Source organism: Spinacia oleracea, chromosome 5, assembly GCF_020520425.1.
Source record: "Spinacia oleracea cultivar Varoflay chromosome 5, BTI_SOV_V1, whole genome shotgun sequence".
Lineage (NCBI taxonomy): Eukaryota > Viridiplantae > Streptophyta > Magnoliopsida > Caryophyllales > Amaranthaceae > Spinacia > Spinacia oleracea.
In genome coordinates this window covers 12330867-12343824 of record NC_079491.1, presented here as the reverse complement: position 1 = coordinate 12343824, position 12958 = coordinate 12330867, and the positions used below count along the sequence as shown (strand labels likewise).

Below are 12958 nucleotides of genomic sequence, written 5' to 3'. Positions count from 1 at the left end.
GTATACATCAAATCAGATTTTTAAAAATATCTGCATGCATGGCGTACATAGAAAACTAGTATTATAGGTTAGAACCTTCTACTTCAATACAAGTTATTAGATCTCTTAAGCGCAAAAAGTTACCAACTAAATTAACCCACCACAATTTTTAATCTAATGTGCAACTTTTTATGCATAAAGGTTTACTAAATGATGGGGTGGGCAAAGGCCCACTCCTAGATCTTATCTAAACTTCACTGAACTTATCTGAATTTATTTTATCTGAAAAAACTTATTTTGTTTGAAATAAACTTATGTGTAAAAAATGTAAAAAAAACTTATTTTTGATGAACTTATAAATCTGAATTTATTTTGTCTGAAATAAGTCAAATTTCATAAATATTAACGGTTTTATCATTTTGTTGGATAATCCCTAGCATTATGCTTACACTAAACCGTTTGTTTTGGGGCGGGAGTCACTACGGCAATACAAATGGGAGACAAGAACTCTAACCTGAAACATATTGCATAGAATACCTCGGTCTTAACCATTCAGCCAAGACTTCATTGGTTGAGTTTATCATACTAAAAAAAAAATGGTCACTTGTATAGTCCTTTCGTTAAACTTTAACATTGCTTTGTATGATACTACATAGTACATACTAAATGATTACGCAAAGACTCAGACTACTACTTGCTGAGTTGCTGTTGAACTCCTAGAATCACACAGTGCAAGAAACAGGTCAACTTCCAAGGGTCTCTCAGATGCAGGAACCCAGACACTTCTCAAGGAACTGCTTAATCTGAGGGTCTGTCAGTTTGCTTAGCGCGACAGGCATTACAGCCTGCTACACAAACATCATATTCACTTCTGCATTCGCTGTATGGGAGTGACCATCTGTAGTACACAGATCCCAAAAGAGTATATGTAATGTCACTCTGGTGCCATTAACTCTACTGAACCATAAGTCTGTTCACTGCTCTCCTTGATCTACCTACAATCATCAATGCACCGAAATCTCCCAGTTCAAAGAAACGATTATACAGACTAAAATATCAAGTCATAATATGAAAATTACATCGTCATTTTGAAATACATACAGTAAACTAATAGGCGGTAATCAATGGTGATAACCAAACCTTAATGATTCAGTTGACACATAAACATGGAGACTAATAATTCGAATCAAAAGAAAAGAATTAGAAGGAGCCATCACAATTCTCAAATATTTAGCCCAAGCCTTCAAAATCTTTAAATTGACCGTATGAACTATATACCAACATAACCTCTGTTTCATGTAGATGTCAGACTCAGCATTAGAGAAGCTCATGAAAAGCTCGTTCGTAGCTCCTCTTCAACAGTGACAAAAATCTCTTCCACCCTGATGAAAAACATCAAAACGCTTAGGAATTTTCTATAAACTTCAGGCAAAGTGGAAGAACTCAATAAGAGTAGGATGCCAAAATAATATTGAGATGATAGATAGATAGATATGTAAATAAGCTATAAAGATATTCTCTATTCCAGATTAATTTCACACCCCATCTTCATACAAGAAGTCAACGTGGATTTTTCTCCTCCTACCTTTTAAATCATTCTAACATTAAATAATACAATATATTGATATATTTTACGCCCTTTGTCAGAAGTAATTGAGCAAAGTGATAGCTAAATAAGGATGAAGGTATTTGGGGGGGAAGGGGGAGACGGGTGTATGGCTCCACCAGGAGTGAGGAGAGAGGGGAAATTGGGGGAACTGAATAAGGAGATGTGCCAAGTTAACCACTAATTATTCCATCTCAAGCTCTAATTACTTTGCACTTGCCCTAACTCCTAACCGTCACAATGAAGTATTCCCTCCATCCCAAAATAAATACTTCCATTTCCTTTATAAGTTGAATCACTTTCTCCTTCCAATGGATCAACCCCCTTTCACTTATTTTTTTAACGGGTTAGCCCTTTTCACTTCATTCCAATGCTTTTTCTTACTAAATTTTTCATTCTACTTTCAACATGTTGATTAATCTCCGTGGCACTTTAAACTGGGAGGTCAATTATGGAACGAACAAAAAGACAGTGATAATGATTCCAACAAAAATAGTACGTGTCAACATCCTAAAATCTCACACTAAAATTCATTGTCGTTCAGTTCAATCCTACAGAAAGAATCCCAACCTCTCTGCGATACATGTTATGAACAGAAAGAGTGATCTGGTAGTACAGTATATTTGGATTTCCTTCCGTATGTTATTTTCATCTACTACTTTTATTATACTTTACCTGAATGTATCTATATTCACCTCAGCAAGCCATGTTGTGAGATAGACCTGTCAGAGGCAGATTAACATTAAAAGCAAGCCATGGAGTTAGAAAGGGGGGGGGGGGGGGGGGGGGGGGGGTATACTTGGGACAAAAAAATATTGAAATATACAGCATCTCTTTTATATAAGTTCTCCCTTGAGTCCATTGTTGAAAATTGCAAACCAACACATAAACTATGTGAAATTACACCTAACAGATACATATAATTGTCATGAGTAGCATCCAGCACCTAACGTTCAGAAGTTTTTGCTTAGAATCTGTTGAAATAGGTGACAGCGTGTAGTTTCAGAATCTAAATAGCATAGTAACTGGTTAAAGTACAAGGTGCAACTAATATCTAGCTATTTACTCTTGGATAATGTGGCAACAACGAAAAGGATAGGGTGATGGACACAAGAGATAGATCCTTTCTTTTTTCTCTAGAGATTGTTGCCACATTACCATATGAGCAAGTGCTCCACTATATGAGTATTCTGATAAACTGATAGTATGTCTGCCAAGTCTTTGCAATGCAATGTTAAAGGCTTTCTTTTTCCTTGAATTTACCAGGACGGTCTACAGGGACCAGTTGAGTATTGGTTACATTGAGAGGGGGGTGGGAGGTGGTGGGGGGCTACGAAGCACGGGTACGCCTGGGAATACCCGTTTCCCGTACCGGGTACGTGTACGGGTACGGTACGGGTACGGGACGGGTACGCCCAGGAAACGTCCCTAAAATGAATCCAAAATGTGGGTACGTGGGCTAAATGTGGGTACGGCTGGGTACGATTTGGGTACGTTTTTGGAAATAAATCAAGTACCCAACTGAATTTTTAAGACCCAAATTCAAATTTAGGGTTTATTTTTCAAATCTCCATTCTCCACTTTCTCTCTCACCTCTCTTTGTCTATTTGAAGCCGTCGTTTGGCGGCCCGCCGATTGCTCCCTCGCCGTCGGCCTTCTTCCTCGCCCCGGCCCAGCCCGCCGCTCCGGCCGTGCTTGAACTTCGTAGTTCGTAGCAAGTGAGGAGCGACGCGACGAACATAGGCTGCATAGTGGCTGCCTACCTTAGTAAGGAAGATGTTTTTTTAAATAATGGCGGTGAGAAGAAGATGAAGAGGTTTAATAATGGCTGAAGTAGAGGAAGAAGACGAAAAGGAGAAAGAAGGACGGAGATTAAAGGTGTTCCTTTTAATCCTTTTCTTGACTTTAGTTTTTTTAAATTTTTCTTTTACTTATTTATTATTGTAGTGGCCTAGTGGCCCGCCTACTATTTTGTCTTTTTGGAGGAGATTCCTTTATTTATTTGTTTAGGTATAGATGTTGGCTATTGATGGGTTAATGATGTTAGCTATTTTAATTTTGACTGATTCTAAAATTTAAATTCCCACAAAAAATAAAATTTTAACCCACATTTACAAAATTAAAAATTCTTGTTTTTTTTTTGCCGAATCCTTGCCGTACCCGTTTTTAGCAATTTTGATTTTGCCGTTTTCCGTCCTCGTACCCGTCCCCGTACCCGTTCTCGTACCCGTTTCCGTGCAACATAGGTGGGGGGAGTGGGAGGAGCTGCCAGGCTGCCAGCGCCATTTCTGTATAAAACAACTGAACACCTTTCGGAATAACCTAAATACCTGACCTATTGTGAGACCAAGATACGAATTGTACCAATTTATATGTCCACTATGTTAATTTGTTAAGTAGGTCAGCTACAAGAAAGAGGCATGAGAGAACTGCTAAGCCAGGGGATGCTTCAGCTCCACACTAGTAAGCTAATAGTACCATGCTTAATATCTTAAAGCTAAGCATAGAGTTAGTTTTCAGGACTGGTAAAAGACTTCGAACTTGACAGGACATATATGATTCGCTTTGTGTAAAAAACAGAATGGATAGCTCACAGGCACATAATCATATGTTTATACGTCATATTGGTTCCACCATACCTGCAAAACATCGTGGTTTGGGTTTTTCTCAGACTCCACATTTGAAGTTTTCGATTTCCAGCCACTTATTTTGGGATGAAATGCCTCAGCAGTATCTTTTGAGTACAAGTTGCACATGTTCAAGTCATCAGCTTCGCCGTGATAAAGTTCATCTTCCCAACACAGTTGATTGGATTGTTCTTTTTCTGGACAACTGCTGGCAAGCAGCTCAACTACAAGCAAACGCTGCTGATAAAAGTAAGAATAATGAAGGAACAAATTTTGAAAACTAAAGGTGAACAAATATGTGCATTCTATATTGACTGCCAGTTACCTTCAAAACAAGCTCCTGTTTGAACATTTCCACAAGCTCCTCGGCCAACATCTCTAAAACGTCAGTGTGATTAAACGTATCAGGATATGACAAGATAAAAAGAGATAGCACAATGTCAAATAATCATGCTTGAAAATCATTCTACTTTGAAATTCAGAATCAAGAAAGGCAGGAGCCATGAAGTTCATCTGGTTCACAGTATCTGCTATTTGTCTTAGTTGTGTCTGCATAATAATATGTATCAGTGTGATGGACAAAGCTAGTGAGTACGGTAGTGCAACGCTCTGCAGTATTGACTGTTGAGTTGGGAATCAAATTTTGAAAATCCTCATTTTGTGCAATCGAAAAGCATTCACAATAAAATGAAAAAAATCTAACCATTGAGGTCATGGAGTTGTGTAGGAGGAACAAAAGCAAAAAATGAGTTCAATTCTAGTAAAACAAACTCCATCAAAGGTTTGCCTCCGCTGGGGGAACTGTGGCTGACCAAGTAATGAGTTGTATCATAAGCAAAAGTGCCCTTTGTTGTTTGTGCATAAACTACCCCCTTCACCCTGAAAAGTTCACCATGACATTTTCAAAGAAGTATAAAAATTTTAAGGACGTTTTTTCTCGTCGTGATTCGTCTAACATTCCCCCTCTTTATAAGCCCCATTAAATTCAAATGCCACATTCTCACATAGATTTACTCCTCGGCCCACTCCCTCAGTAAGGTAATGTTTTCTCAATTCTCGTTGCTAATAAAAAGATCTATTGTGTCAACAATGATAACTACTTTAGCTAACATCATTACTGAAAGAATTCAATCAGTTTTCTTTAAGTAGATAGTCCTGCTCTCTGCCTTTGGAGCTTCTGCCCTATTCATTTATATTGTCAATGATTTGACTAAGAAGTTAAAGGTGTTGTACATGATCATTAAATTTTAAATAAAACTCCATGGGTACAATACAACAACGAACAAGCACTAAGGTATTCTAGATTTCTAGAACAAGCAGTCACGCATGGAGTTGTTAGCATTCATTACTTAAAGAAGCTGTCTTTAGAAAAACCAACAATTATCAACATACCATGTGCAGAGATGGACAAAAATGTGAAAACTGGAGCCCCTCCACCATCACCAGTATCATCATTGTTCTCTGAAAATTTAGAAAACTGTTGAATGGCGCTACCACTAGTAGTTTTCAAGAAGCATCTCATCGATTTGCTCAAATTCGTCATGTCAATAACAACAGCGACCTACAAGATATGTCATCCAGCCCTAATTAATAATGTAAGACATGGACATCACTCTATTTCCACTTAAAGATGCATAATCCCTGCACGCTACCACCAATAATCTGATAAATTTAGCAATGGAGAAAAGAATCAACTCTTGATACTTGCTGCGAATCTTAACAATGCAATATTACACCTACTAAGCACTTAATCAGTGTTTATGGGCTTAGAAGTATAGAAACACTAGACATGGAAAAGTAAAAAGCATATTTGGGCATTACTATTACTCTTTTCTCTGACACACCAATATACATTGCTTTTGATCTGAGTGATACATATACTCTCCAGCTAATTTGACGATTCAGTCTAAAAAACGTACCATAGCCTTGTAGGAAGTTAAAAGTCGGTCGCGCTGAAGCTCCTGGTATGAGACAAACACATCAAGTTAGAGATACTTCCAACAAAAAACAACTGATGTTTTTGTTGTATTTTGGGTTCCTGGAGAACTATTGCACCATTGTTTTCCTTCATTCACTATAGAAAGTATCTTCATCACAATAATCAAATACATCACACTAACTTGCTAGATTCTCACTAAAGAAGCTCAACTTATCAGCAAGAATTTCCTCTAGTTTCAATACCGCCAAAAGCATACCAACTTAAAACAAAATGAAAGCAAGAATGAAGGTGAATCATCCCACTAACCATCTGCTTAAGCAATTTAGAACAAGCCTTTTTCCGAATATTGGGCATATCACTCAAAACACCCAAATCCATGGCATCCATATATCTGCATGGAAACCCAAATTATCTTAAACATGGTCAGATATCTCTGTGCAGATAAAATTTCAATGCCCTGTCTCATATGTATTGAATATTGACATAAAAATATCCATCACACTTTCCATATTGACACAGACAGTGTTGATCCATCAATAATTTCGACAATTTTCATCATTCCATAAAGAGAAACTCCAATTCAATGCAATCTACAGCTACCTCTTTCCCGTTTATTTCAAAATCAATTACAAAAAATAAAAAATAAAAAAACATTCCAAGAGACATCTCCGATACTAATGTCACACTCCCTCAATTTCAAATAATAGCCCACTTAATTTCTGAAGCCATTTCTTTAAGAAAATCTAATTATACTGTTATAATCAGCTCTCAAAATGATACTTAATCAAATTATGTTGTTATAAACTTATAATCAGCATCCAATAATCAAATTACGTCCCATTTTGATTCCATGCACAACTTATCCAATATGGAGTAATGTTATCCCTCAATTTCAAATAATAGCCCACTTCATTTTAGTTCATGTACACTAAGTTCTTGTTTAATTTGCGAATTGCATATGACACTTAATAGAAGCAAATGGAGGAAGAGGTTCTTTGTCGACGACCACAAAGATAAAATCTTCAGTTCGTGCAGCCGACTCCATCCTACCGGAATTAGAGCTTTGACATTGTTGTTATTGAAAATACATGATTTTTTTTTTTAAAAAAAAGGAGTAAAATTGAAAAGGGGGAATAATAAATAATACCTGTGGGAGAGATAAGAGTTAACTAGAGAGGTGGCATGGGTTCGACCGGAAGAAGAAGAAGGGTGCCATTGATGTCTGGAGGAAGATAATTTGGACCATTGATTTCGCAGATTTCTCTGAGCTTGTGGCCGCCATAACCTCATCGTTGATGGAGGAATTTCTGGGGTTTTTGGTGTTTCAGGTTGGAGAAATGAACACAGCTGCATCGGGATGGCGGCGGAGGTTGCGGCGGAGGTGGAGTTTGTGGGGGAGGAGAGAGAAAGTGTCGCCACATCTGCCATCTGAAATCAGTCAGTCGCGCTCAGTTTTCCGGTAGGGTTTAAAGGAGTTCTAGTGGAACTGTGGACACTGGCGGAGCCAGGATTTCACGGATAGTGCCGCTCACCATACAATCACTAATCAATGCTCAAATATAAAATTTTAATACTTGAAAAAAAGAAATCATCACAAAAGTAACATGTATCAATTACAAAGAAAAAATAGTTCAAAATTACAATTGTTCTCTACGAGTCACAAACAGAGGGGGGAAACAAACCAGTTTGAGAGTTCTGCATTTTATCCACTGTTGGAATCTAAACTAAATCCAAATTTTCACTTTAGAATAAAGGTTGTAGTGTTTTACAATCAAAGGGATTTGACAACACAAAAAGAAAAGATTAAGACACAAATATCATTCATATCAGTAATAATAATAATAAAGCAAAATAGCATTGCATAATCCAAATGGGTTCAAATTAATGATCAACCTTAATGGGAGAGTTCGCACAAATTCACAAATAATATCAATCTAAATTATCTAATGCCACTGAAAACGTAATACTATGCCGGCCGCAAAAAGAAAACGAGGGTCGAAGGACCATTCGATTGATTAAGGGGCATAGCGGCGCCCTCGACTGGCGCCATTCCCCGACCTAGCAGCAGACGGGCGGGCCGTGCCTGAATTTAGACCAGACTTTTCTTTGTTTGAGCTGTTCCCACGCACGCAGAACGGAAGATCTCCCCGCTAAGAAAGGTCTAAGGCAAGGAGATCCTATCTCTCCCTTTCTTTTTGCCTTAGGTATGGAATATAAGCGGAGTAGCCGAAAATATAGCCCGAAGGGCTGTCGCAATAGCGGCATCGAAAATGCCTAGTTGCTTTTCGTCTCCTTCGCCTCTTTCATTTTCTAAAGTAGCAAATTAGCAAGTAGCAACCAACAGGATTACAATTTACAGGAAGGAAACAAGTAGAAACACGAATACCAATTTAAATTCAATTTTACAAGGAATTAAAAGCGAGGAACCCTAACTATTTTCTGAATTTGTTCAAGTTTAATTTAAAAAGGAATTAAGTACCTACAAATCTGCAATGGAGTTAACGACGAGACGTCGAGACCGACGACCCTCCACAACGGCGAGCAACTAGCGCAGCCGCGCAGGGACGTTCCTTCAATCGGCGACGACTCGACGAGGGCCACGACCTGCTCCGCTGCTCGTTTCTTTGCGGTGGACTGATTGACTCCTTCACAAAACACTTCCGGCAGTCGGCAGTTGGGAGTTGGGCGGCGGCGGACAGAACTGTAGAAGAGGGTTTGCGTAATTGCGTGAAAATGAAAAGCCTTCCTGAAACTGCATTTTTGTGGCCTGAAGCTCCGCCCCTGACTGTGGAAGAATAAACCTGATTGTTTTTGTTTGGGATCAATTTTTTGAAGAACTAGCTTTTGAGCCCGTTGAAAGAACGGGCGGTTGTATAGTGGTTATTTAGTCTATCTTTTTAAGTTCTAATTTTATTGAGCTTTTGATTTTAGAGAGAATATATGATTTAAATAGAGGCAATTTTGAAAGTTGAAAGAATACATAAATTAAATAGTGTATTAATATTGAGTGTTAATCGGGAAGATGGAGAGGAAAATGTCACTACAAGAAATTGATTAATTTCCGACCGCCAAAAGTAGTTGGTAAAACGCGAAAAACGGTTGGTAAAAGATTTTGCGACCGCCAACGGTCGCAAAAAGGCGGTCAGTGTTCACCTGGACGGTAATTTAGGAAACTCCGACTGGAAGGCGGTCGCTAAAATTTACCGACAGAAATAGCGACCGCAAAGGCAGTCACTAATTTACATGTTTTGGTCGTTATAAGTCATATTTTGCCTAAAATGTCATTTTCTCGCCCAACTTTGAACTAAGGAACCAAACTTGTCATTTCAAACTATGTACATGTTTTATGTGGCATATTCAAGGTTTCTAAAACTGATTCTAATCAATTTAAGCACATTTAAATCATATTTGGTCGATATAGGTCATATATCGACCAAATAAGGCATTTTCGCTCCCATTTTTTAACTAAAAGAACGAAGGGCTGATTTTAAACTTAAAACATGTTTTATAAGCTTAGTTTGAACTTGCTAAGACACATTCAAATGTAGTTACTCACATCTAAGGCTTATTTGGTCGTTATAGGTCATATTTTGCATAAAATGTCATTTCCTCGCCCAACTTTGAGCTAAGGAACCAAACTTGTCATTTCAAACCATTTACATGTTTTATGTGTCATATTCAAGGTTTCTAAAACTGATTCTAATCAATTTAAGCACATTTAAGTCATATTTGGTCGATATAGGTCATATATCGACCAAATAAGGCATTTTCGCTCCCATTTTTCAACTAAAAGAACTAAGGACTGATTTTAAACTTAAAACATGTTTGATAAGCTTAGTTTGAACTTGCTAAGACACATTCAAATGTAGTTACTCACATCTAAGGCTTATTTGGTCGTTATAGGTCATATTTTGCCTAAAATATCATTTTCTCGCCCAACTTTGAACTAAGGAACCAAACTTGTTATTTCAAACTATTTACATGTTTTATGTGGCATATTCAAGGTTTCTAAAACTGATTCTAATCAATTTAAGCACATTTAAGTCATATTTGGTCGATATAGGTCATATATCGACCAAATAAGGCATTTTCGCTCCCATTTTTCAACTAAAAGAGCTAAGGGCTGATTTTAAACTTAAAACATGTTTTATAAGCTTAGTTTGAACTTGCTAAGACACATTCAAATGTAGTTACTCACATCTAAGGCTTATTTGGTCGTTATAGGTCATATTTTGCCTAAAATGTCATTTTCTCGCCCAACTTTGAGCTAAGGAACCAAACTTGTCATTTCAAATCATTTACATGTTTTATGTGGCATATTCAAGGTTTCTAAAACTGATTCTAATCAATTTAAGCACATTTAAGTCATATTTGGTCGATATAGGTCATATATCGACCAAATAAGGCATTTTCGCTCCCATTTTTCAACTAAAAGAACTAAGGGTTGATTTTAAACTTAAAACATGTTTCATAAGCTTAGTTTGAACTTGCTAAGACACATTCAAATGTATTTACTCACATCTAGAGCTTATTTGGTCGTTATAGGTCATATTTTGCCTAAATTGTCATTTTCTCGCCCAACTTTGAGCTAAGGAACCAAACTTGTCATTTCAAACTATTTACATGTTTTATGTGGCATATTCAGGGTTTCTAAAACTGATTCTAATCAATTTAAGCACATTTAAGTCATACTTGGTCGATATAGGTCATATATCGACCAAATAAGGCATTTTCGCTCCCATTTTTCAACTAAAAGAACTAAGGGCTGATTTTAAACTTAAAACATGTTTCATAAGCTTAGTTTGAACTTGCTAAGACACATTCAAATGTAGTTACTCACATCTAAGGCTTATTTGGTCGTTATAGGTCATATTTTGCCTAAAATGTCATTTTCTCGCCCAACTTTGAACTAAGGAACCAAACTTGTCATTTCAAACTATTTACATGTTTCATGTGGCATATTCAAGGTTTCTAAAACTGATTCTAATCAATTTAAGCACATTTAAGTCATATTTGGTCGATATAGGTCATATATCGACCAAATAAGGCATTTTCGCTCCCATTTTTCAATAAAAGAACTAAGGGCTGATTTTAAACTTAAAACATGTTTTATAAGCTTAGTTTGAACTTGCTAAGACACATTCAAATGTAGTTACTCACATCTAATCGTTATAGGTCATATTTTGCTTAAACAAATATAAATAATAAAATGCATTTACAATAAACACAACATACACAAATTTATTCAATACAATTACTACTACTCAAATTCATTCTCTAAATTATTCGTTGTTTCACATATGGCATTCCTTGAACTTTCTTGAAAATTTCATAACATTTACATACATCAAATTAAATATGGCATTCCTTGAAATTTTGGCATAAAATTAAATTTCATAAAATCTTACACCTACATCAAATTAAATACAGCATTCCTTGAAAATTTCATAAAATGTCCATAATTTTCCATAACTTTCTAACAAGTCATTCCATAAATTCATTGAAAAAAATACCCATTGATTATCTAACAAGTCATTCCATAGTTGTGGGTCACAAAATTAGAAGAGAAAAAAAAAAAGGTTACCTTCAAAGATCGAAGAGTTCACAAAGTTCACAGCTACGAAGCACGGAAACGCCAAAAAAATCACGACTTACCGTTTCCGAAAAGTCCTGGAACGCCGGAACGGGGAAACCGGGAAACGCGTTTCGGAACGCGCCGAAACCGTTTCAGAAAAATGGAGACGTGTTTGAAACTGAATTCATCCCAGAAACGAATGGGAAACGAGATTTCAATCTAATATTCACGTTTCCCAAGCAAACTTGCTGATTATATGAAAGTGTTTCCGCCAGAAAACTGAAATTAGGTTGAAGAAGATTTTTTTTTTTTTTTTTGACGGGAAAGAAGATCTCAGTTACTCTGTATTTCATACTTGCATAGCCTATATTCGAAACCGTGCTACAAATTTGGGCCTGGCCCAAGTAGACAAATGGAAATTAAATTATTAACTGTGTATTTGGTTTAGGATATTTTGGAATTAGGTATGGGTTTGAAACCAACCTCATACTTAGGGATGTCAGTGGGGCGGGTTTCGTGGGAGACCCGCCCCGTATCCGCCCCAAGTAGGCGGGGATGGAGGTAGATTTGGCGGGTGATGGGGCGGGGATGGGTATAGAAATCGTACCCGCCATGGGTGATGGGGCGGGTGTGGATTTTGTGTTGAACCCGCCCCATCCCCGCCCGCCCCGCCCCATCCCCACTCGCCCCGCTTCATACCCGCCATGGGTGATGGGGTGAGTTTGTATTAATGTGCATATCTAGGTGAGAATTTTAAGTTTTTTGTTATTACGGGTATTTTTTTAATTATATATGTCTCTTTAGTCGTAAGGTTTTTTTTTTTGTAAAGTTAACTTTCATTACTTCGTACATATGAAAAATGTTTGCTAAATAAGAAAAATTAGGCGGATATTGGCGCGGGTATGGGGCGGGGATAAGATGGGGATGGATACCCAGTTGGGTGGTGGGGCGGGGATGAATTTTAGTTTATACCCGTTGGGGCGGGGATGGGGATGAATTTTGTACCCGCCATGGGTGATGGGGCGGGGATGGGGATGAAAATTTTAGGTGGGGATGGGGATGGAGGGGCATACATCCGCATCCGCCCCGCCCCATTGACATCCCTACTCATACTTGATGTTTGGTTAACTATTTTTATAAAACTAGTTTTTGAGCCCGTTTAAAGAACGGGCGGTTGTATAGTGGTTATTTAGTGTATTTTTTTAAGTTCTAATTTTATTGAGTTTGTGATT

The 12958-nt window shown here is 37.4% G+C and overlaps 1 protein-coding gene across 1 annotated transcript; it reads right to left on the bottom strand.

The window, feature by feature from the left end:
* Positions 1-1005: 1005 nt before the first annotated feature.
* Positions 1006-11942, bottom strand: LOC110789880 (uncharacterized). Its single transcript, XM_056828101.1, has 10 exons — positions 11807-11942; positions 8635-8952; positions 7299-7572; positions 6458-6542; positions 6132-6173; positions 5605-5773; positions 4538-4590; positions 4225-4452; positions 2261-2307; positions 1006-1361 (listed from the first exon to the last, which is right to left on the bottom strand). Exons 3-10 carry the CDS (start codon positions 7502-7504, stop codon positions 1307-1309), a joined length of 885 nt encoding a protein of 294 aa, XP_056684079.1. The 5' UTR covers positions 7505-7572; positions 8635-8952; positions 11807-11942; the 3' UTR covers positions 1006-1306.
* Positions 11943-12958: the final 1016 nt, after the last annotated feature.

Coding starts and splice junctions, on each gene's coding strand:
- LOC110789880 (XM_056828101.1), bottom strand. CDS start 7,504: ATGCAGCTGTGTTCATTTCTCCAACCTGAAACACCAAAAACCCCAGAA. Junction 5,774..6,131: donor TAACTTCCTACAAGGCTATG/GTACGTTTTTTA, acceptor CATATCTTGTAG/GTCGCTGTTGTTATTGACAT. Junction 4,591..5,604: donor TTTGTCCATCTCTGCACATG/GTATGTTGATAA, acceptor CTGACGTTTTAG/AGATGTTGGCCGAGGAGCTT.